Here is a 26,993-nt window from a genome sequence, read left to right as displayed (position 1 = left end):
CACTCGTAAAAATGGTGAGGAAAACCTCTGCCACGCATTTTGTGATTGTAGGAAGAAAATTCAAACAGATCAGACTCAGTGGGGTAACAATCTGTCTTAACCATATTAACAAAAACAAAGCAAAAAAAAAAAAAGTGCCAGAATGTCTACCTCCCATGCTCTGGTTCTCTAGTATCTCTATTGTTTGACTTCCTGTTCTCCTCATGTTTCCTCCCTTTAGCTTGCAGTCTTTGGACATAGTTAGCTGGTACAGTACATCTATAAAGTATGTGAATGCATCCAGAAAGTCTGGATTAATTACTATTTCTAATGTTATTTGAATGACTAAGTGGTTAGTGCGCTTGGTTTCAGTGCAGAAGGTTTCCGGTTCAAACCCCAGCCCTACATATGATTTATTAGTTGTTACCGTTTTGTTTTTTGGCTTTGTTTTTTAATAAATTTGCAAAAATCTCAAAAATAAAAAACTTTTTTCACACCATCATTATGGGGTATTGTGTGTAGAATTTTGAGAAAAAGGAATTTCACTCATTTTGAAATGAGGCTGTAACATAAAATGTGGAAAAAAATCAAGCACTGTGAATACTTTCTGGATGCACTGTACATGAGTTTGAGCTTTTTATGTCAATAACAGCATTCTTGACCCATTCTGTCACCATTTTCTTTAGTCAAGGGTCATGAATTTTCTTGCTTAGACCTTGGTTGACCAAGGTTAGGCCTTGCTTGTGTGAAGCGCCTTGGGCAGCTGTGGTGTGATTTGGCCCTATGAAAATTAAATAAACTGAATTGCTTCAAGCAGGGGGTGGAGGGTTTACAATAAAAAAAGAATCAAGGTTGAGTCTTGGTGGTATGTGGTCTCACATGTGTTTTCTAGCTTCACAGCAGAAAACGCATTTGCAATATTCTTTTTAATTATTGATTTAAACACCTATTTTTTATTTCTATTGACATTTGAGAAATATGGCCCTTATTAGGTATATTGATTTTAATCACCTAAACACAAGATGTCAGAGATAAATTAAACAAATAAATAAATAAAAAAGACTCTATACAAGCTGTCACACAAACCACACCCACCACAAAATTAGAATAATATTCAATGCTGAAATGAATTTTATCTTTGTTCAGCTCAGAAACATAGTAGAGAAGCTTGAATCTTCGACTGGACTGGGTTGCTTGACACGAGTACGTTTCGTTTCTAATCGCAGAAGCTTTCTCAGCTAAATTTATTGCTCTGGTAGTCTGACTTCTGTCTTGACTCTTGTAGAGAAGAAAATATGAACAAAAAGAAAACAAAAAAAATTTAATGTGCCAGAATGTCTACCTCCCATGCTCTGCTTCTCTAGTATCTCTCCTTGTTTGACTTCCTGTTCTCCTCATGCTTCCTCCCTTTAGCTTGCAGTCCCTGGACATAGTTAGCTGGTACAGTGCATCTAGAAAGTATGTGGATGTAAGTTTTTCTTATCTACAAGAGTCAAGACAGAAGTCAGACTACCAGAGCAAGAAATTTAGCTGAGAAAGCTTCTGCGATTAGAAACGAAACATCCTCGCATCAAGCAACCGAGTCCAGTCGAAGAGTCAAGCTTCTCTACTATGGAAACCACCTGGACAACAGAGTCTTCACAGAAAGAAAGCCCAGAAACATGCTCAATGTTCATTTTAAAACTTTTTATAAATTTGCTCACCTCCTCTGTCTTTCTCTTCAAAATGAGCTCCTGCTGTCTCTTCTGAGCTTCCAGTAACTTCAGTTGGTGCTGAGGAACAAACAGTTATTGTCAAACTATGTTAAAACACTGAAATAGAGTCCATCTCATTCTCAAACCTCTTGCTTGCGCTGATCTTTTTTCAAACTAGCAATTTCTCTGTTTCTGCGAGACTCGTTCATTCGGTTCTTCTCTTGCTGCTCCTTCATCTGCTTCATAAGACGCACCTGGACAAGATGAAAGTGAAATATATTGTGTATACAGAATAATTATATTGCAGCAGTAATATTTAGCATTGATTAGGACGGTGAAGATCCTCTTAGTGAATATATACATACAGTGCCTTGAAAAGGTATTTGGCCCCTTGGTATTTCACACATTTTTTTTATGCCATTTCAAATAAAACTAGATTTGCAAGCAAATATGAAGGGTCCAAGCACTCCCCACGTCACCGCGACTCCAGGCCTGCCCCAAGCAGGGACCACGGAGAAGCAAGCTGCAACACGAAGCGTATGTTTCATTTTGCCAAAAATGTATACTTTTGCATTCTAGGGCGGTCACAGACTTCCCTTAAATGGTGGAAGTAATGCAGTGGTGAGCTGACTGCCTATTTAAGAAAGGCAACCAGACAGTGTGTGCCAACTACAGAGTCATCACACTACTCAGCCTCCCTGGTAACGTCTACTCCAAGGTGCTGGAAAGGAGGGTTCGGCCGATAGTCAAACCTCAGATTGAAGAGGAACAATCCGAGTTCTGTCCTTGTCGTGGATCAACTGACCAGCTCTTCACTCTCACAAGGATCCTGGAGGGTACCTGGGAGTATTCCCATCCAGCAGAGTTGGGACGAAGTCACTGTCAAGTCATTCTCAAGTCATGAATTGGCAAGTCTCAAGTCAAGTCTCAAGTCAGCTTGCAAACAACTGGTGGTTATTATGACTTGAGACTTGCCGATTCATGACTTGCTGGTGACTTCGTCCCACCTCTGCGATCCAGTCTACATGTGTTTTGTGGACTTGGAGAAGGCATATGATCAGGTACCCTGGGGCTGTCCAGTCTCTGTAATCACAAAGCGAGTGCTGTGTTCGGGTCCTCAGTAGTAAGTCGGACTTCTTTCTGGCGGGGGTTGGCCTCCGCCAGGGCTGCACCTCGTCACCAATCCTGTCTGTGATATTCATGGACAGGATATCGAGGCGTAGTCAGGGGGAGGTGGGTCTTCAGCTTGGTGGGCTCAGGGTCTCATCACTGCTTTATGCATATGATGTGGTCCTGCTGGCTGCATCGAGCTGTGACTTCCAACACTCACTGGATCGGTTTGCAGCCGAGTGTGAAGCGGCTGGGATGAGGATCAGCACCTCTAAATCTGAGGCCATGGTGTTCAGCAGGAATCCGATGGATTGCCTACTCCAGTTAGGAAATGAGGTTTTATCCCAAGTGAAGGAGTTCAAGTACCTCAGGGTCTTGTTCATGAGTGAGGGGACAATGAAGTGTGACATTGGCCAAAGGCTTTTCTATGTCAATATTCCAGAGACAAGTTCATTCAGGCCAATTTCACATATTTCGGAATATCGCGAAAAAAAATCAAGCGTGGATGGTTATGGCCTACACGATTAGGACCCTGTCCCACTGGGGAGCGGATCAATTGCGCATGAATTGAGTACACAAATTACACTTAATCAAGGCACAAATGGGCGTGGCCTTTACCAATGGAAAGAAATCATTCCACTGATTGCAATAATATGTAAAGTTTTCCTACGTGACTGAAATTTAACAAATTATTAGAAGTTGTTTTTTTATTATTTATTATTTTTATTATTGTTTGCTATGATTGTTTATAGCGCCACCCAGCGATTTTACCGGCTATTTTCTGGATATGGCTAGGTTGTTCTGTGTTCGAGCAAAATACCAAATTTCATGTCATTTGGTAATCCCAAGAATACCCGTCATGACTTAAATAGCATCACATACAGTAGTGTTCAGAATAATAGTAGTGCTCTGTTACTAAAAAGATTAATCCAGGTTTTGAGTATATTTCTTATTGTTACATGGGAAACAAGGTACCAGTAGATTCAGTAGATTCTCACAAATCCAACAAGACCAAACATTCATGATATGCACACTCTTAAGGCTATGAAATTGGGCTATTAGTAAAAAAAACAAGTAGAAAAGGGGGTGTTCACAATAATAGCAGCATCTGCTGTTGATGCTACAAACTCAAAACTATTATGTTCAAACTGCTTTTTTAGCAATCCTGTGAATCACTAAACTAGTATTTAGTTGTACTATAACCACAGTTTTTCATGATTTCTTCACATCTGCGAGGCATGGAGTCAACCAACTTGTGGCACCTTTCAGCTGTTATTCCAGTCCAAGATTCTTTAACAACATTCCACAATTCATTCACATTTCTTGGTTTTGCTTCAGAAACAGCTTTTTTGATGTCACCCTACAAGTTCTCAATTGGATTTAGGTCTGGGGATTGGGCAGGCCACTCCAAACATTGATTTTGTTGGTTTGGAACCAAGATTTTGCTCGGTTACTAGTGTGCTCGGGGTCATTGTCTTGTTGAAAGATCCATTTCAAGGGCATGACCTCTTCAGCATAAGGCAACATGACCTCTTCAAGTATGTTGACATATCCAAACTGATCCATGATATCTGGTATGCGATATATAGGCCAACACCATAGTAGGAGAAACATGCCCATATCATGATGCTTGCACCACCATGTTTCACTGTCTTCACTGTGAACTGTGGCTTGAATTCAGAGTTTGGGGGTCGTCTCACAAACTGTCTGCGACCCTTGGACCCAAAAAGAACAATTTCACTCTCATCAGTCCACAAAATATTCCTCCATTTCTCTTTAGGCCAGTTGATGTGTTCTTTGGCAAATTGTAACTTCTTTTATTTAACAGAGGGACTTTGTGGGGGATTCTTGCACATAAATTAGCTTCAGACAGGTGTCTTCTAACTGTCACAGCACTTACAGGTAACTCCAGACTGTCTTTGATCATCCTGGAGCTGATCAATGGGTGAGCCTTTGCCATTCTGGTTATTCTTCTATCCATTTTGATGGTTGTTTTCCGTTTTCTTCCATGCATCTCTGGTTTTTTTTGTCCATTTTAAAGCATTGGAGATCATTGTAGATGAACAGCCTATAATTTTTTGCACCCGCGTATAATTTTTCCCCTCTCCAATCAACTTTTTAATCAAACTACGCTGTTCTTCTGAACAATGTCTTGAACGTCCATTTTCCTCAGGCTTTCAAAGAGAAAAGCATGTTCAACAGGTGCTGGCTTCATCCTTAAATAGAGGACACCTGATTCACACCTGTTTGTTCCACAAAATTGACGAACTCACTGACTGAATGCCACACTACTATTATTGTGAACACCCCCTTTTCTACTTTTTGTTTTACTAATAGCCCAATTTCATAGCCTTAAAAGTGTGCATATCATGAATGCTTGGTCTTGTTGGATTTGTGAGAATCTACTGAATCTACTGGTACCTTGTTTCCCATGTAACAATAAGATATATACTCAAAACCTGGATCAATCTTTTTAGTCACATAGCACTACTATTATTCTGAACACTACTGTATGGTCAAACTCAAAGTCAAGAAATTTGAAAACAAAGTTAAAAAATTCAAGATTTCTGACCAGCATTTTCAGAGTCCTGCTTCAGAGAATGTTTTGACACCAAACAATTTTAAGTAGTGATTTATCATCATCTTTGGTCATTTTTTTTGTATACGCAGTTTTTCTACCAAACCTAAGGCACACCTGCACAATAATCATTCTGTCTAATCAGTATCTTGATAAGCCACACCTGTGAGGTGGGATGGATTATCTCAGCAAAGGAGAAGTGCTCACTAACAGATTTAGACAGATTTGTGAACAATATTCAAGAGAAATAGGTCTTTTGTGTATACAGAAAGTGTTTTAGATCTTTGAGATCAGCTCATGAAAAATGGGAGCAAAAACAAAAGTGTGTTTATATTTTCGTTCAGTGTAAAACAAAAATCAGCACAAAAATAATAGGGTCCTTCTACCAGGTGCATTGATGCTTAAAGTAATTCAGGCTTCTCAATATAAAAATTCTTAAAGCAACCTCCTTAAAATCAAACAACTTCATAAAAATCTAAAAGCTAAGATGATGGGTTGCATTAGTAATGGTCCCCTTTGGTATAATTCACGTAAATCATTCTGTTATTGCCAGTTTTCTTCAGACAAGTCAGGGAATGTATAGATTAGATATCCAAGACACTGATTATGTCTTGGACTTTACTTACATCAATTATGAAGAAATGCAAACAGTATGGCACTCTATGGTAAATCTGTGTGGCGTAAACTGATCTCAAAAACTGAGTGACTGTGCAAGGATGCAAGTGAGGAAAGCCACCAAGACACCTAGACAACATTGAGGTTATAAGCTTCTGTGGCTGAATGGAGAAATTCTGCACAGTCCAAATTTTGCATTTGTATCAACTCTTAGCTTCATAGTGAAGTAGAGCAGAGAAAAAGTTTAGTTCAACACAAATCAAATCCAGACTTACCTCTCAGATCTACCTTCTGACGAATTGTACAACCCCAATTCTAATGAATTTGGAATATTGCATGAAATGTAAATAAAAACAGAATGCAATGACTTGCAAATCCTCTTCAACCTATATTCAATTGAATATACCACAAAGACAAGATATTTAACTTGTTAAACCCTACAATCCCCAAATTTCGGGACTTACCCTGTTTTGGAACATTTGAACACTCATAAAAGTCAAAGCGAAGTCTCCTCTACAAAAGTATCCACTTCAATCACATATCAACTAACCACAGCTGAAACGCCAAGCAAATAAAGACATAATTCGGAATTCATTTTTGGGGGGGGAAAAAAAAACAAAACAACCTCATTTACTCCTTCCAAGTATTATTTACTTTCAATTTTTTTGCATCCACATCCCACAGGACCTGTCTTTTAGCTGATCCAAACCTTTGCATTTTTGACCTTGTACAAGCTGAGAAATAAATCATAATGTATGGGTTTGTGATTTTGGAGAAATAGGCTCTAGGGCTTAAAAGGGGTTAATGTTCAAACTGATAGACTTTTTGTTTTTGAAATGGATGCCTGCAACACATTTCAAAAAAAGCTGGGACAAGGCAACAAAAGATTGGGAAAGTTGATGAATGCTCAAAGAACACCTGTTTGGAACATTCCACAGGTGAATAGGTTAACTGGAAACAGGTGAGTGTCAAGGGTATAAAAGGAGCATCCCCAAAAGGCTCAGCCGTTCACAAGCAAAGATAGAGCGAGGATCACCACTTTGTGAACCATTCAGATTGTTGCCAGCGCAAAGTTCAAAAGCCAGCATCTGTGATGGTATGGGGATGTGTTAGTGCCCATGGCATGGGCAACATACACATCTGTGATGGCACCATCAATGCTGAAAGGTACATCCAGGTTTTGGAGCAACACATGCTGCCATCCAAGCAACGTCTTTTTCAGGGAAGTCCCTGCTTATTTCGGCAAGACAATGCCAAGTCACATTCTGCATGTGTTACAACAGCGTGGCTTCGTAGTAAAAGAGTGCAGGTACTAGACTGGCCTGCCTGCAGTCCAGACCTGTCACCCACTGAATATGTGTGATGCATTACGAAGCGCAAAATACGACAACGGAGACTCCGGACTGTTGAACTGAAGTTGTATATCAAGCAAGAATGGGAAAGAATTCCACCTACAAAGCTTCAGCAATTAGTGTCCTCAGTTCCTAAACGCTTATTGAGTGTTGTTGGAAGGAAAGGTAACAGTGGTAAACATACCAATGTCCCAGCTTTTTTGAAACGTGTTGCAGACATCCATTTCAAAATGAGCAAATATTTGCACAAAAACAAAGTTTATCGGTTTGAACACTAAATATCTTGTCTTTGTGGTGTATTCAATTGAATATAGGTTGAAGAGGATTTGCAAATCATTGTATTCTGTTATTTACATTTTATACAACGTCCGAACTTCATTGGGGGGTTCATTGGGGTTGTAGCTGAACTTTCAAGTCTTCTTTTTAAGAAATTCCTCCACTTCACCACTTATACATGAAGTTGCATAACTGGTGGTGCAAAATGCAAAACTTGCTCTATGCAAAGTTGCTCCAATCACAGCCACAGAAACCCATAACTTCTTCTGATTTGTCTGGGTGTCTTTGGGGCTTTCCTCACTCTTCTTCTTGCACAGTCAGTTTTTGAGAACTGTCTACTCCACACAGATTTACCATAGAGTGCCACACTGTTTGTATTTCTTCATAATTGATGTAAATAAAGTCCAAGACATATTCAGTGACTTGGAAACGTACAAGTATCCATCCCCTGACGTGTCTGAAGAAAACTCTGCAACAACACTGATAATTTAATTGTATTACAACACCAAAAGGAACCATTAATTATGCAACTTATCTTGACATTTAGCTTTTCATTTAATTTATATGAGTATCAAGTTGTAGAGATCTGCTTTGAGTTTGACTTTAAGGAGGATCATTTTCAAAATGATTTTAGACAGAAGCGTGAATTATTTGTTTTTTTCCGTTTGAAATGGCATAAACAAATTAAAATGTGTGAAATACCAAGGGGCAGAATACTTTTCAAGGCAGTGTATATGCACGCACACACACACACGCACACACACACTTTATTTACTTCGTATGATTCAAATGAATACAAATACGTGCACTACTTTTACTTCTAATAAGAACTGCTATATTCATATCCAACCTATGTTTCTAAAATATATGAGGATTGATGGGAGGTATTTCCTAAAATTTTACTCATTTTCTCTCAGATATACCACGAGGAACATGGGAAAGGCAGATTCTTGTGCTCTAATTGCCATTCTTGGACTCAAGAGGGCACCAAACTGTTTTGAAATATTGAAAGTATGCTTATTTAATGTGCAACTTTCACATGTGATACATTTGTGTGATTATTCCCAATATTTTTCTGTCTGTGGAAATTTTCAGGCAACCGCCATGTTATCATCACAGAATAAAAAGACAAGCTCTTTTTTCTTCAGTGCAACACTGTCTGGACCATCAAATACACCTTGGTCTTCTTCATTTCTGTCACATCCATTTGAAGCTTCTTGAGCTGCTTTTCATATTGTGACTGATTCTTCAGTAGTCGGGCGTGCTCCTTCTGGGCTGACTGGAGCTTCTGAAGCTCTTTGTTCATGACGCTCAGTTTCTTCTCATATTCAGTCTTAATTTTGCGAGCCTTGTCCTCTGAACCACTTTCCACTGAATCTAATTGTGAAAAACAAAAATCATATGCAACAGTGAAAATGCCATTATTTTCAAAAATGTACACAGCAAACAATCCTTTATCACACAGTTTCAGATGGAACATCAATTTTGTACTGCTGATATTTTAATTTTCTCTTGGTCATTTTCTATAAATCTTGTGTAAATTGATACTTGTCAGTTCTCAAATTAGCCTCTTCAATGGTTTAAGCATATCCCAAGATATATGAGCTCTGACAATTCTTACACATTTTGAATACCTGTAACTGTAACAAAACATTAGATGATGTCTTGATAAAATAAAAATAACCACCATTGTCTGAGTGCAAAACAATGTGATGATAATACGTGGTCTTAAGAGCTCCACTGAATGACAAAGTCTGGATTTTAATGTTTGACAAAAAAAAAAAAAAAAAAATCAAATAGAATGAAAGTGCACAGAGGAAAATATCCCTTAAATCTTGCCAAATGCAAGTCAGTAAAACAAAAAAGTATTAAAATAACTTGTTCTTTGAGGTTGAATTATACTGAGTAAAGATCCAGTAAACATCTCCTCCCGCACACCAAGGATACACACAAGTCGTTTTTCAGGTTGCTTTCAGTACAACAGAATGGACCGGTTGTCTGCCTGGGTGGTTACCATCCAGGACCTGAGCTGTTTCTGTGGCATTGTGGATGTGGCAAAGGACAGAACCATCGCATCCTGCTAGACGTGACTTTCAGTATATATATATATATATATATATATATATATATATATATTCTCTTTGGTGAAGCAATACACAAGCCCTCTATTTGGCAAGAAGCATGGTTATCTTACTCATGTTTTGCAACACGCGGTCTCTCTCCAGCTGGGTGTCTCTGATCTTGCACTGCAGCATCATCAGCTTCTGTTCATACTGCTGCTTGAGCGTTTGCAGACGCCGCTGGCTGTTCTCCAACTCGTCAATTAGTTTCTGTTTGATGGCGATCTCACAGGTGATGTTGGCCAGATCTGCCTGGAAGTTTTCTGGTGGACACAGATAATCCAATTATGAACAAACACCAATACTCACAACAACAGAGCTGTAGCAGTTCGGTTTTTTAACTTTAAACATTTGAATAAATAATAAGCTCCCTACATCTATATACAACCCCAATTCTAATAGAGTTGGGACGTTGTGTGAAATGTAAATAAAAACAGAATACAATGATTTGCAAATCCTCTTCAACCTATATTCAATTGACTACACCACAAAGACAAGATATTTAATGTTCAAACTGATAAACTTTTTTTTTGTTTTTGTGCAAATATTTGCTCATTTTGAACTGGATGCCTACAACACATTTAAAAAAATATCAGACCTCCGTGTTTTTCACACGGACCCCGGTTCGTTTGGTCTGTACTGACAACAAGTCTGATATTTCCATGAACAGACCTCTCAGTCAGCTAATGGGTGATTCTTTAACTACGGGCACTATTGGCCTTGTAAATGTCATTTCCACCACACCATTGCCTTACCATATAAAGCGCCTTGGGGCAACTGTTTGTTGTGATTTGGCACTATATACATGCGCTCTGATGTCACTGTTTATGTCCATAGAAACTACCCAAACAATCTTTCATACAAACTGTTTAAAGGGACATTACAGTGTTGTGGTGGAAATTACGGCATAGTGTGGGACAACTACATTTTGTTTAAAAAAATCACAACAGTTGTATGACATTGAATACCCCAATTATGTTTTGATTAATTTACTGATATTTTATTCAGAGATATTTTAAAACATTAGAAAAAACGTTTCTTTACCATTCATTTTTATCATTGAAGATCAAATGTCTGGGTGTGGGACAAGCACAAAACGGCAATATTTGCATATAATGAGGCTGAAAAAAGGTGAAAAAGTCATCAAAGACTACAAGAACAAATTTCTTAACACACTTTCATTGTAAAGATAACTATAAAAGTGTGAAATTTCCCCTTTTTTCTGTTTTTCATACAATATGATCAAAGGACATAAGTGCCCGTAGTCAAAGAATCACCCTAATATAGTATTTTGGGTCAAGGATGAACACCACGAAAACGGAAAGTTGATAGGACAATTTTTGGGGGGAGAAATTAGGGATATTAGCTGACAACAGTGAGCAATGGATGTTGATATCACCATTAATCAGTCCCTGGTAACCAGACAAGCTCTGAACAATGGAAATATCTCAACCTTGCCAGGTGCAAAGCATGATATCAACTAAATGTGCCAAATAATAAATACAATTATTCAAAAATTTCAACTTAATTTCCAGCTCTTTCAGTTAAAATCATCACAGAAACGTTGCATAATTTATTACCACCCTTGAAAAATGCCAGCTACCTATTTTATAAACACTACCAAATCTAGAGCCTGTGGATCCCCATGGGCAACATGCTAGTTTGATGTAATCTTCACACTGTGTTCCACTTTGACTTTTTAAATGTTTTATTACTTCAATTCTGTGTTTCCTGTTTCTTATCAAAATCACATGAAAGCCATATGTAGTTTTCATAACCATAACAGGTTCCAGATTGCTACAATCTCACACAACATCCCACAAGACATGAAATGATAATGGGATGAAATATGACATACATTCATGATAAAGCGTCATCACCAAACACCTCTCTCCAGTGTTTGGCAGGAGAATGAAGGTTCGAGTTGTTACGGCCCTGATGCTTGCTGTCCTGCTGTAGCATTGTGAGAATTGGATGCTAACCAGTGACCTAAGGCAACAACTAGATGTCTTTGGTATCCAGGGTCTTTGGAGAATCCCTTGGAGATCTTATAGTGAGGCAAAATGTGCCTCTTAGGTGTGTGCTATACATGTTTCAATTTTCAATTCAATTTTTCAATTTATTTTCATTTATATCGCGCCAAATCACAACAGAGTTGCCTCAAGGTGCTTCACACAAGTAAGGTCTAACCTTACCAACCCCCAGAGCAGCAGTGGTAAGGAAAACTCCCTCTGAGGAAGAAACCTCAAGCAGACCAGACTCTCAAAGGGGTGACCCTCTGCTTGGGCTATGCTACAGACAAGTTACAGATTTATGTCTGTAGTATATTACAAATTACATGTTGTCTACCATAGTGTCGTGAGTGTTGTTGATTATCATGAAATCTGATGTTATCAATGATTTATGCCCCTGGTTGCAGCAGAGCAACATTCCCAGATTGGACAGTGTTGAAATGTATTTTGTGGGCTGAATGTGGTTTGAACAGCTTCTGGACTGAAAATAATCAGCTGTGTCTGGCATCACTGCAGTGCAGAGATTCCCAGTCATGTGATCTCTCATTACCAACCTCACCGCAATACAGGTTAGTTCTTAGTATAACGGAGGTAAAAACAAAAAAGGGGGTGGGGACATGCAGACACCTCCAGCATCACAGTCTACCTAAGAAGATTTAGTTGTTAGACATGGATCAACCTCACTCGTGGAGGTGTTTTGAATTTGAAAAGAAGAATGATGCTGAAAAGACAGCAATGTGCAAAATATTTCAGAAATCTGTCACTGTTAAAAACTCAGTGAACTTGTTTCACCAATTGCAAACTAACCACGGCAAGCAATGTGAAGAATATGAAAGATTTGAGACGGCTTCTCAAGAAAAGCCTACATCTATGGTGCCTGCACAAAACTCTCGCCAAACTTAATTTTATCTAAGTAATATTTACACTTATGATTAATGTTTATCTATTGTTTTTACTTTAATTTTAAAGTTACAGAAATAAATAAGATCTGATTTTCTTAAGCATTCCATCCACTGTCATTAACAAGCAACAATAAATGCCTCCTTGTACTAAGACTTTCCAAACATTTTTGAAGAATATAGTCGACTGGATTTTCCAGTTTCCAGTGGCACCTGATAAAAAAATGCCACTTGAAGAGGAAAATCCCATCAGAGTATAATTCGCAACATTTTTCTGTCGTATCAGTTCTTCAATTTGGGATTTTTGTGCATTGTTGTTTTGTACTTTTTATTACTGACATTTATTCTTTTATTATTAAGAGCTTATTTTGTTTAGGGGCTTTGACAGCCCCTAAACAAAATAAACCTGGGACAGCCCTACATACAGTGCATCCAGAAAGTATTTAGTGTTTCACTCATTTCATATTTTGTTATGTTACAGTCTTATTCCAAAATGAGTAAATACAATTTTTCCACTCAAAATTCTGCTCATAACATCCAATAATAATAACATGAAAAGTTTTTTTTTTTTTGCAAATTTATTTATAATAAAAAAAAACAAAGTAATCCCATGTACATAAGTATTCACACTCTGCTCAATACTTTGTTGATGCATTTTAACAGCAATTCAAGTCTTCTTGAATATGAAGCCATAAGCTTGGCACACCTATTTTTTGGGAGGTTTTGCCCAATTCCTCTTTGCAGCACCTCTCAAGTTCCATCAGGTTGGATGGGGAGTGTCTGTGCACAGCCTTTTTCAGATCTCCATAGATGTTCAATCAGATTCAGGTCTTGTCTCTGGCTGGGCCACTCAAGGATATTCACAGAGTTGTCCTGAAGTCATTCCTTTGATATCTTGGCTCTGTGTTTAGGGTCATTGTCCTGCTGAAAGATGAACCATCACCTCAGTCTGAGGTCAAGAGCACTCTGGAGCAGGTTCTCATCCAGGATGTCTCTGTACATTGCTGCATTCATCATTCCCTCAATCCTGACTAGTCTCCCAGTTCCTGCTGCTGAAAAACATCCCCACAGGATGATGCTGCCACCACCATGCTTCACTGTAGGGATGGTGCCTGGTTTTCTCTAAATATGACACCTGGCATTCACACCAAAGAAATGTGTTTCTTATAGTCTGAGAGTCCTTCAGGTGCCTTTTGGCAAATTCCAGGTGCGCTGCCATGTGCCTTTTTATTAAAGAGTGACCTCCATCTGGCCACTCTAACATACAGGCCTGATTTGTGGATTGCTACAGAGATTGTTGTACTTTTGGACAATTCGCCTCTCTCCTCGCTCATTGAGACCTTCAAAGCAGCAGAAATGTTTCTGCACCTTTCCCCAGATTTGTGCCTTGAGACAATCCTGTCCTTGAGGTCTACAGACACTTCCTTTGACTTCATGTTTGGTTTGTGCTCTGACATGCACTGTCAACTGTGGGACCGTATACAAGGTCTATTAGAAAAGAAACCAACAGTTTTATTTTTTAAAAAACTATATGGATTTGAATCACGTGTGATTACATCAGCCAAGCTTGAACCCTCGTGCGCATGCGTGAGTTTTTTCACGCCCTGTTGGTGACGTCATTCGCCTGTGAGCACGCCTTGTGGAAGGAGTGGTCCAGCCCCCTCGTCGGATTTTCATTGTCTGAGAAGTTGCTGAGAGACTGGCACTGTGCTTGATCAAAATTTTTTCCAAAACTTTGAGGCACATCCGAGTGGACATCATTCGAGAAATTCAGCTGGTTTTCGGTGTAAATTTTAACGGCTGATGAGAGATTTTGGATTGTTTCTATCGCTGTAAGGACTTCCCACGGAGCGGGACGTCGCGCAGCGCTCCGAGGCGATGTCGTCATCCTGTTTCAAGCTGAAAACCTCCAAATTTAAGCCTCTGTTGACCCAGGATGTCGTGAGAGAACAGAGAACTTTCAGAAGAGGTCGGAATCAGCAGTTTATCCAGACATTCCACTGTTAAAGGAGATTTTTTTAAATGAAAGATGTGCGGACGGATTGGCGCGTCGGCTTGCAGCCGGTGCCGCGCGCCCGCCACAGGTCGGATACTTTTCTCACAGACCTCGTATGTAGACAGGTGTGCGCCTTTCCAAATCATGTTCAAATCAACTAAATGTACCTCAGGTGGAGTCCAATTAACTTGTAAAAACATCAAGGATGATCAGTGGAAACAGGATGCACCTGAGCTCAATTGTGGGCTTCATGGCAATGGCTGTGAATAGTTATGTACATGTGAGATCTTAGTTGTTTGGTTTTTGTTTTCTTTTTAGAAATTTGCAAAAATCTCAAAAAACCTTTTGACATCGTCATTATGGGGTGTTATGTGTAGACGTTTGAGGAAAAAAAATGAATTTCATCCATTTTGGAATAAGGCTGAATAAAAATTCACTCCACTAAAATGTGGAGTGAAGCGCTGTACTTGTTAAGTCTAATTATGGGAGTCAATATTTTTTGTCTTAGAAAGTAGAAAAAATATACCAACACTATCTGACGTATTTTAGGTAAAAACATGTTGATTTTGAACATAATCTAATCAAGAAACGTGTGTTGGAATAGGTCTCATACCAGAATTTGCTTCTGTATTTTCATACCTTTAGGCAGCTTACTGTCAAAGTGTTCCTGAATAAAAAAAAAAATAAAAAAAACTCCAAATATGTCCTGCAAAAGCTCCTTCTGAAGACTGTCAGTTTTACTGATAAAGCAGAACATTCATGGAATAAACAAAATATGTAGAGCACAGGATTGTCGAAACATTCTGCAACATTTGGATTTGTCACATTATGACTCCTTTGTTGGCCAAGTTTACCCTGGGTTCTAAAATACATGCAATGCAAATCTCAAGTAACCCAATAAGTCTGGACCTCTGACTGTACCTATAAATGTACCAAAGATGGTTTAAGACATTTTTCCTTTGTGTGTAACTGGGTTGACAATGACTAAACAGCTCCCTCTTGTGGTATCAGCAGTAAAAGTGTGTTTATGTAACTAACGTGGCTTCACCTACGCAAAGCTTTGGGGCTTTCATAAATTCTGAATTTAAAAAATGACAAACGCAATACTGCATAAAGAGTCATATCACCGATTAAAAATAAACTTATAGCGCATTTTTCACAGGCTGCCTCTGACACGTTTTATAAATACAACCCCTGGCAAAAATTATGGAATCACCGGCCTCGGAAGATGTTCATTCAGTTGTTTAATTTTGTAGGAAAAAAGCAGATCACAGACATGGCACAAAACTAAAGTCATTTCAAATGGCAACTTTCTGGCTTTAAGAAACACTAAGAAATCAGGAAGAATAATTGTGGCAGTCAGTAACGGTTACTTTTTTAGACCAAGCAGAGGGAAAAAAAATATGGAATCACTCAATTCTGAGGAAAAAATTATGGAATCATGAAAAACAAAAGAACGCTCCAACACATCACTGGTATTTTGTTGCACCACCTCTGGCTTTTATAACAGCTTGCAGTCTCTGAGGCATGGACTTAATGAGTGGCAAACAGTACTTTTCATCAATCTGGCTCCAACTTTCTCTGATTGCTGTTGCCAGATCAGATTTGCAGGTTGGAGCCTTGTCATGGACCATTTTCTTCAACTTCCACCAAAGATTTTCAATTGGATTAAGATCCAGACTATTTGCAGGCCATGACATTGACCCTATGTGTCTTTTTGCAAGGAATGTTTTCACAGTTTTTTGCTCTATGGCAAGATGCATTATCATCTTGAAAAATGATTTCATCATCCCCAAACAGCCTTTCAATTGATGGGATAAGAAAAGTGTCCAAAATATCAACGTAAACTTGTGTATTTATTGATGATGTAATGACAGCCATCTCCCCAGTGCCTTTACCTGACATGCAGCCCCATATCATCAATGACTGTGGAAATTTACATGTTCTCTTCAGGCAGTCATCTTTATAAATCTCATTGGAACGGCACCAAACAAAAGTTCCAGCATCATCACCTTGCCCAATGCAGATTCGAGATTCATCACTGAATATGACTTTCATCCAGTCATCCACAGTCCACTATTGCTTTTTCTTAGCCCATTGTAACCTTGTTTTTTCTGTTTAGGTGTTAATGATGGCTTTCGTTTAGCTTTTCTGTATGTAAATCCCATTTCCTTTAGGCGGTTTCTTACAGTTCGGTCACAGACGTTGACTCCAGTTTCCTCCCATTCGTTCCTCATTTGTTTTGTTGTGCATTTTCGATTTTTGAGACATATTGCTTTAAGTTTTCTGTCTTGACGCTTTGATGTTTTCCTTGGTCTACCAGTATGTTTGCCTTTAACAACCTTCCCATGTTTGTATTTGGTCCAGAGTTTAGACACAGCTGACTGTGAACAACCAACATCTTTTGCAACATTGCGTGATGATTTACCCTCTTTTAAGAGTTTGATAATCCTCTCCTTTGTTTCAATTGACATCTCTCGTGTTGGAGCCATGATTCATGTCAGTCCACTTGGTGCAACAGCTCTCCAAGGTGTGATCGCTCCTTTTTAGATGCAGACTAACGAGCAGATCTGATTTGATGCAGGTGTTAGTTTTGGGGATGAAAATTTACAGGGTGATTCCATAATTTATTCCTCAGAATTGAGTGATTCCATATTTTTTTTCCCCTCTGCTTGGTCTAAAATGTAACCATTACTGACTGCCACAATTATTTTTCCTGATTTCTTATAGTGTTTCTTAAAGCCAGAAAGTTGCCATTTAAAATTATTTTAGTTTTGTGTCATGTCTGATCTGCTTTTTTTTTTTTTTTTTTACAAAATAAACAACTGAATGAACATCCTCCGAGGCCGGTGATTCCATAATTTTTGCCAGGGGTTGTAATTTCAGCGACACTATCCTCCATGGCTTACAAAATGATCTCCTAAATTTTCTTAGTCTGACCATTTTTTAGAGCCAAGTGGTACCTGTGCATAATTTTAATAAATTAAAATGAAGATTAGACTTTTTTGCAGGATAATGTAAATGGTTTATATCAATGAGTTGACATTTTTTTTGGGGGGGGGGGGTCTCAACTGATTAACGCAAGAATGCTATATATTCCAACATTTAAATTTTGTGCAGTACAAAAGTGATTTTTTATTTTTTGTGTTGATGGAAAAGAATGAATTTCCTAACTTAAAAAGAATAACTACAAACAAATTTACTGTACATTTATTAATTCCTTGAGTGGTTTTTGGCAATAAATGGCAACATTTAAAGACTTAAATGTTGCTATCTGAGTCAGTTTGTCACTTCCTTGAACTTTGTGAGGTACTTTTCCCTCAAACCTTTTTCATCCAGCTCTGAGTCAGAGTCTTCAGAACTCTCCTCCACATCCATCTCCTCTTCTTCATCCTCATCTTCCTCTTCGCCTTCTTCATGGTCGCTGCCTTCCTGGACCTCCTACAATAACACAACAGGCTGAGTGCCTCAAGGCATTTTAAAATTCAGTTTCAAATCTAATGACAGCAGTTATCAGGACACAGCTAAGAACCTGCTGCCCATCACCGAGGCTGGAAGCTGTACCATTTCCGTGTCCTCAATGATGTTCTCACTCATTTCCTTCTCAGTGCCCCGGTCTTGCTCGTTATCAGGCATATCTTCTTTGGCGGCACTGAAAGATTTGAAAATGGTTAAAGTTAAAGATGAAACTCATGAAAAATCATCATGAAGCTATAAAACTAATCAAATGAAAGGTGCTCGAGGACACATGCAGTCATACGGCATGTGGACAGCAACCAACACATCACAAATTATTTGCAGGATTTATCAATAGAAATATGACAAGCACATTAATATTTTTTGTCTTTTTTTTTCACAAGTAAGCTATCTGACAAACTTTGTCACTGTTAGCATGAATTCTAACAGCCCCGCCTTGCCAGTGGCTAGTTTTCTGGCAACTGTGGTATGATATTCTGTGCAAACACTGGTAATAATGGGATTATGCAACGTTCCACACTCAGATTGTGGAAGATGTGGCCTCGAGTCAGAAAACAGATGAGTGCTCCATTTTGTCACTACATTCCTTAAGTAAATATTGAGCTTGTTTATCAAAGGACAAGTGGCAGAGGTGTGGTGGTGGGGGAGCATGGAAGGAAGATGTAGTGCAAAGATGACGCTTGTTAACCAAATCTACAGCTATAATATGCTGGATCAATAACAATAACAGCAACAAACACTGCAGTTTCAAAGGACAAGATTAATATATTGTAAACACACTGCAAAAACTGATATCTAAGTAAAAAAAAAAAAAAAGACGTGCAAATAGAAAATCTTGTTAAGCATTTTTTACATGAGAAAAAGTTTTTCCAGCAAATACCGTATTTAATCAGTAACGAGGAAAGGCAATAGATTTGAAATCATCCAAACAAAGGAACAAGATTGTTGCCCTTATTTTAAGACAGGCTAATCTTAAAATAAGAATTCTGCCTCGTTTTAAGGCACATTTTGATTATTCAGTGCCAAGACATTTTGCTAGTTTTGAGAATTCAAACCAAGTTAATTTTTCTTACACCATTGGCAGATTTTGTTTTTTGCTTAATAGAAGGCAATTTGGCTAGATTTCGGATTATTTGCCTTATTTTGAGAGGGACAGTTTTTGCAGTGCATGCATGATCATATTTAGACAGACAAACAACAAAAAGGCAAACAGATTAACATGGTGGAATGAAATCCTACACTTATAAAAGCAAGTCATGTTTTAAACATTTTAAAGGATGAAGAACACCACAGTGTCATTAAAGAAATGTGTAACTGTACATTCAACACATTCAAAAACAAACCATGAGCATTAACCAGCTGGTCATAATCTGTACGGGAAAACGTTTCATAAACTCGGGACTTGTGCTACAGGAACCTGTTGTGGTAAAAAGAGTTACAAAATGTTCTAATTTTCAGGTCGTCTTGAAGAATGGAAAACCAGTAAGTACCGCAAAGAGATGCAACATAAAGCAGGAAACGGCATGAAGGGTCAAAGTGTGAGTGAAGGTGTTCAGACGGGGGCCAAAGCTTATCAAATGACAAAAAAAAAAAGCATTTTATGCAGTGAGGTACTGTAGCAGTGGGGCGAGGCAATAACCTGCTGAAACACAAGCTGTTTAAAAAAATAAAAATAAAATAAGCAGAGATTAAGCCGTTGGAAATGGTGGGAATGACAAGAGGAGGATAGAGGCTCTGACAAACCTGGCATCCTCAACCTGTTCCACCACCTTCTCCTCTCCTCCTCCCTCTCTCTCTCCTCCAACAGCAGCTGGAGTCTTCAGAGAGGGTGAAGGATCAAACGTGGGAAGGAAGCAAGAGATGAACGAAGAAAATGGAGGGAAGAATGGTCAGAAGAAAATACTGTATACACTGAAAATCTCTTCTTTTCCACACTTTCCACTTAAAACTGCCAAAACAGCTTAGTTTGTTTTCGACCTGTGACCACTCACTTAAGCCGTTTTAAACCTACACCAGAAATGACACGTTTCAGTCGACTTCCAACTGTTACTGTTACAACCCCAAATCAGAAAAAGGGCGATATGTAAAAAGGGAGGATATGAAAACCCTCGGCCGACAGACTCACTTGGACTTCTGTTACAGTGAAGATACTATGAACCCATGATATTTTATGTTTGTTTTTTCTGGTCAACTTCAGTTCATTTTACCCGAGGCCAACATATGGCCATCAGGTATTGTGAAGACCTGGCTTCCGTCCATCCGTCCTTGTAGAGCATAAGTCCAGTTCTATTGCTGCCACAGTCTTGAAATTCACAGGGAAGTCTTGGGACACAGACCTTGGACATGTTTGAAGATGGCTAATCTTGACCTATTTTAAGAGGTATTTTAAGATGTTAAAATATCACATTCTGTACCTAACTTCCTTTGCTTTTTTGGGCTAGAAATAACACCTCTCTCATATATTATGTAAACGCTAGCGAGAAAAACACTTCTAAAACTGAAAACGCTGTGTTTGTAACCTGATAACACCTCTGGAAAGACTTACAATATAATTCACGTTAGCGTGCATGCTAACTCCCGCTAACTCAAAGCAAACTGCTAGACTGTACTCCTCTGTGCTTCACACATTACAATTTGTCTCAATTCTTGCAAATGCACAGAGGGTGATCTACAAATATTTCTTGACTTGTACAACTTCCGCTCTTGTCAAAAGCTCATATATGCGCACACGCAAGGCCTCCTGCAGATGCCGGTAAAATGTAAATATTGTTTTTGATTGATTGATTGATAGAGGGGCTTTATTGAACATGTACAAATTGTATGTAAGACAATAAAATCTTAATAATTAAAGAACTCCAAATTATAAAGAACAAAATGCTCATACAGTCGAGGGTATTTTAGCATTGCGTTATATTTTAATATACTACATCCATTCCTGCATTTAAGGCCTGCAACATATTACAAAATAAATTGGGACACTAGCAAGTACATATAGAAAAAATGTGCAGGAACCAGGCCAAAACGGCAAATATTACGATAATTGGATGCAGTTGGGGGGGAGGGGGGGTCAGCAGTGTCAGAACGCAGCCAGAGTACCTCGTCCACAGTTGCACAATGGCATCCAAAGTGCATATAGATAACAGTTTAGATGACAGACTGCAGTCAGATGGACATAAAAGGTGCTGAAGACTGCCCGATGTCCAAATGTCTGGATGGCAAACAGGACTGGAGTGGGAGGGAGCGCTGTGTTCCTCACACGCACGTGTGCACGAGTGCGCAGGTGCTGAAAAGATCATTCAGCTGTGTGTGTGTGCGCGCTCATAATGGCTGCATGAGCCACTAAGCATGAGCGAGTGCCACTGGACACCTTTGCTGAAAGTTTGCAGCTTTCACACCATGCGTCAGATGCAGCCTTTCCAGTGAACTTTAATTTCTTTTTGCTTTTTTGCTCACTTTAGCAGCACAACACAACTCTGTACACCGTGATGGCGGTTGGATTATCACATGGGATTTAATTTTTGCCGTGGTTATTTGCAGAACACAGCAGCCGGGTGAGAGGCTTTTGACCACAGGCTGTGGTTTGACTCCTATGCTCTCTGTGCTGTGAAACAATTGTAGTTCCATGCTGGGGGGCGAGTTTCATGTTTAATAATGTTGTCATGGCCTGGCAATACAGTTCCATGTCACACCTCCTACAGAGTTTAGATGGTGATCAAGTAATAATATGTATATTACAGTGGTGAGATCCGTTCACCTCCGTGCCCGACGTGCGCTATGACGCATTACTGCACGAGACCACGGAGAGGCGCAGCAGCACACGGTACTTTCCGTTTGATTGTGCGCTGTTCACATTCACTGTACATGATGAATGTGTGCCACATACATGTTATTACATGTGAACATTTCCTTTGCCCTCCCTGACCGGGGTCCAGTGGAGGTGGACATCCCACAACAAGTCAGCAGGCTTTGCTGTGACTGATCGATCGATCTCAGAGTTCAATCAACCACGATCAGATTGTTTCAGATGCTGTTTTGATGCTGTCAGAACATGTAGACTGCGATCAGATGATGCAAAAACTCCACATAGACCGCCGTCAGATGTGATTCCATCTCTATGGCGCCAAGAGTGTTTTGAACTGTGCAACACACTCAGTACAGCCGAGCTATACTTTCAGATTGTGACCGGATGTGTCATTCTGACGCCTTTCGGCCTCAATCAGCGTATGTGTGATGGGGGTATAAGCATTTACCATTTTGTAATGTTGCATTCCTCTCACAACACTTAAGGCATTTTGGTATTGAGGAATACCATGTAATGAAGCATTTTCAGGTGTTATTTTGTCCCATTCTTCCTGCAAACAAATCCTCGGGTGTAAAACTGACAGAATCCCCACAAAATAAAATACTACAAGCAACAATTTTAGCTGCCATATTGCAAATATTCCACAGAAAGACATAAAGTACACAATAATTATTATATGGTATTGGGATTTTGCCAATTTCTGATTGGCCCATTAGCCACTTTCTGAGCTGTACCACATGCCGAGTTGACCACTGGTGGAGCCAAGAAGACCGCGCGTGTGAAACGAGTACACCTCATGTGCAGCATAGCGATAGCTAATCGAGTGACACCTATCGATAATGAGACCAATCAGATAACGCGATACAACGACTACTTTGGGCTGGTCAGTTTGTTGACAAGAGGGCATAAGATAGGTTTGTGTCTGTTAGTGACACTGACTTAAAACGAATTTTACACGAAACAAGATGCAAAGAACACCCGCAGAAATACACAGTCAGCAGCCAAGCTGTTTGGCAAGTACATCACTGAAAAGGGACATGCGCCCAACTTTGAAAATTTATGACAGATGGATGCTTGACGGAAGTACTCGTTGATTTTACGCAGAAGCTAGACAGGCAAATGGTGAACTTTATAAGAAAACAAGCCTGATGACTCTTCGTCACGGACTTAACCAGGCATCTCCAGTCGATCGATGGGATGTCAGTTGGTGCAGTATGACAGTAATAACAAAGAGCTGAAACCTGCGATTGATTTTTTCAGTTTTAGTATGTTTGGACAACTCCCAATTTTCTTATAATAAAGCAGTTATACCCGTGATTATGCGGACCTGGTCCACATAATCACAGGTTCACCTCATAAAAGTCTATAATGCATATAATTAACAAAATTAAAAGAAATAATGGAAATAAAAAAAGATGATTTTATTCACTGTGGCTCACTGTACAGAAGGGATGGAATGCATGGTGACAATGTCAAAAGTAGCAGATACAAGTTTGTGTGTACATGAGCATTTATACAAGAGCAGATATGTTATGAATGGAAGAGAGACTACCAAAACAACTGCTGGGCTGTTTTACAATCAGGGTACAACATAAGTGGATTTTAAAGAGAAAGTTTGGTTAATGACAAGGTGGAAATGAACAACAAAGTTTAGTTTGCCATACATGGATAACTACTACTGGTCTATCAGCAGCAACGGTCATTTGGTTTGTAGCCCCATTTATTTACCAGCAGAACGCTAATTACACCAGTTTTTACCAAAATGTCTGTGTCATTTCCATGATGTGTAATTTTAATGGGCTGTCAGAACTATTATTTATTTAGTAGGTAACCAATAAATGGACTAATTTAACAATCTAACTCTCAGGATCATTGCCCAGTGGGGAAATGTCTTGAAACAGGCATTCCAAAATAAAATGTCCTGTCAGAAATTTCCTCTCCAGAAATAGAGTGCATTTCAAATGCAAGCATCAGTGTTATGTGAATAATATTTTTTTTTGTTTGAAAGAGATAATCACTATCTAGGATGTGGACCTAATTCGCTCAAATGTCTAATAGTGGGGTGTAACTCTCCGTCTATCAAAAACTGCCCTTATAGTCCATCACTATTTCAGAATGCAGAAACACAACAGCAGTTGTATACTCTGAGTGCATACTTACTATCAACTGTTTTTAGTAGATAGTATATATGGGTAGAGTGCAGTAATCTTTGTATAATTTACACAACAATTATCTTAGTAAAAAAAGAAAGAAAAAAAAACTTCTCTCTGGAAAATTGTACTTGTTATTTGCAATCTTGAAATGAAAATAAATGCGAAATTCTGACCGGTCCTGAAACTTTGGCTATTTAAGTACCCCAGTCAGCAGTTAGATATGGATGAATAACTTGACCAAAGCAACCGCTTTGATTTTTTTGGTACCAGTGACACATATGTACCCTGACTGTGAAACAGCCTTGCGCTACTCTCAGCTTTCTGTTGGCCAAAAGAACCCTGGGAGACCCCAATTTCTCTACAAAGATACCCATCAAGCAGTACCTTAACGAAAGAAACAACCTTGCAGGCCAGAGAGGTGCATGGAGAGCAACTGTTAAGTGAATATGATTGTGGTCACTGTCCAAATTGGACACAGGAAACTAACTCCTATGTGAGCAAACATAATGCTGTTTGAGAAAGACTGACAAAGGACTTAAAAACACTCATGATGTATTGTAAATACCAATGGATTGTCTTCTGCTATAGCCACTGCACAGAGACACACCACGCACACACACCAACTGACCAGCCAGATTCTATAATGTTTTGTCAATTACAAATTATCCAGTTTGTCCAAATGGGTCATTACCTTTTCTTTTCTTTTTTTCTCCTCGCTTTTTCAATTTCTCCAGATCTTTCTTGGCCAGCTCGATAATATCCGATGTCTCCTTTTCGGGGGCCAGAAGTTGGTGGAGAAGGGTCCAGATCCTCCATAGAAGGACTGACGGCTGGAGGCACGTGAGAGGTTCTTCCTCAGATTCTCATTCACAGCTTCGCTCTCCAAGAGTTTGGCTCTGAAGGCAAAATCCAGGGATACAGATCAGCCAAATAAATATTAAAGAATATTTTTTGCTACATATACAAAGTCTTAAGGCATACTCACACTAGGCCTAGGCACCTTGGACTGAGCACAAACATGACTTTCCCTCTTCCCCACTACCCGTGCACTCATACTACACTCCATTTCAGAGCGAGCATGTCGACATCAACAACCATATGACTTTTGTATTGAGAAATAATAACAGAGTATATCACTAATAATCGAGCTGGGAGCCAAACAGCAGACACTATCATAAGTAAATCTAATGCTGTACATAAGTACATAGACAGGCTTGACATTTTAATTAGGATAGGAAAAACTGTTAGTTTCATTTTTAATTCAGTGTCATTTTGATTATGACAATGTTGCCTGGTATTCTGGCCTTATGGAGAGAAAACAAAACCATCTGCAGATAACCCAGGACAAAATACTACCGTTTCTGATGGTTAAGCGTTGAGCAGAGAACCCTCAGATCAAAAACCAGCCAGACCTGACATTGGTGTGTGTGTGTGTGTGTGTGTGTGTGTGTGGTGTGTGTGTGTGTGTGTGTGTGTGTGTGTGTGTGTGAGAGAGAGTGAGCGAGAGAATGGGTGCATGTGAAGCACAATTGTAAAGCACTTTGAGCTTCTGATGCAGTAGGAAAAGCACTATATGAATGCAGCCTATTTACCATTTCTTTGAAATGCCGTTCCTCAGACTCACTTTGTTTAAACAAAGTTTGCACAGGTTAGGATGTTACCAGTGAGTCTCCCAGTTAAGGAAACGCTACTCGGTCACATGTGTAACATAATACAATGTAATTAACCTCTTCGTTTGCACTAAATCCACCCTCATCATAACACCTGCTCAGTTCACTTTGCCTTGTTATCCCTTCTGTCAAATCTTTTGGTCAGTTCCTGTTGGGAAAGTGTAGTGACACGGACCCACAACAGGGGGCGCAAATGAACAGTCAATAGATGAGCCAAAAGGTAACAATTTAAGTGTTGTGAATGTGCACAACGATGATACAGACAATCACAGATCTGACAGCAGTCAATACACCAAGGTGACGTGTGGCAGGTTCAAGGATAGAAGACGTCTGTCCTGATAAGAGCCGGAAACCACACGATTTCCACCGCCACAGAACCCGGAGAATACTGGAGCCGCCAAGTCCCGAATTCCCAGGTGATCACCGTCCCCGACTGTCGGATCTGGTACTGCTGGCGAGGAGCACAAACAGTGAGATGTGGGTGTCTGCACACACCCAGTAACAAAAACAGTCAGAAGGTGGAAACTCACCTCCACCTCTAATCACACACACGTGCAGCTCCTGTCAACCACTTATCTGGTTGGGGGGGTGAAGCGAAGCCGTCGCTGATCACACCAAACACCAATCCCACAGATAAGGAAACACTTACAGGAAAACGGCTGTAAAGAAGTTCAGACTGTTAGTCAATGTTTTCAGTTTAGCAGAGAATTACCTTCACAGGTAGATGATATCTCGGCAGCGAGGTGGAGATGACATCCGGCTTTTATGGAGTGATGAAATGATGGGTGACAGCTGTCATGAGTTGATGTGTGACAGCTGTCACTCCCGGTTGTGTCCGTGGCGGCAGCGCCCTCTCGTGCCTGAAGCCCGCACTTCAGGCAGGGCACCCTCTGGTGGTGGGCCAGCAGTACCTCCTCTTCTGGCGGCCCACACAACAGTTCCCTTTCTTTTACTGGTGCCAGGATGTAGAATAACTTGTCAGTACATATCAAAACCCAATAAGATAAGGACTGTTTAAAAAATCAAGTTAAAACTTTTTTATTTGATCAACTTTTGAAGGAGGAACTTAACCCTTTTATTACTTATGAATGAATTTTTATGCACAGACTAGTGGGTATATTTATTTTTAAGTGGTAGTTTTTTAATTTATTTTAAACTATTATCAATTCTATAGCATTATGCACTAAATTTTAGCATTTTATATTAGCTATGTGTACTAATAACTTATTTCAATAAAAATTCTTAGAGTCAGCTGAGGTG

At 39.4% G+C, this 26,993-nt stretch overlaps 1 protein-coding gene across 1 annotated transcript in view; it reads right to left on the bottom strand.

Annotated features, from left to right (window-relative positions):
• LOC117515332 (kinesin-like protein KIF21A) overlaps positions 1–26,993 on the bottom strand; it is a 249,863-nt gene that overhangs the window by 77,628 nt on the left and 145,242 nt on the right. The window contains 8 exon segments of the mRNA XM_034175837.1: positions 1,683–1,751; positions 1,820–1,927; positions 8,782–8,981; positions 9,799–9,987; positions 17,958–18,074; positions 18,237–18,272; positions 24,755–24,856; positions 24,859–24,959. Coding sequence (XP_034031728.1) covers positions 1,683–1,751; positions 1,820–1,927; positions 8,782–8,981; positions 9,799–9,987; positions 17,958–18,074; positions 18,237–18,272; positions 24,755–24,856; positions 24,859–24,959 — 922 coding nt within the window.

This window comes from Thalassophryne amazonica, chromosome 8, assembly GCF_902500255.1.
Source record: "Thalassophryne amazonica chromosome 8, fThaAma1.1, whole genome shotgun sequence".
NCBI lineage: Eukaryota > Metazoa > Chordata > Actinopteri > Batrachoidiformes > Batrachoididae > Thalassophryne > Thalassophryne amazonica.
This window is presented reverse-complemented; position numbering and strand designations above follow the sequence as displayed.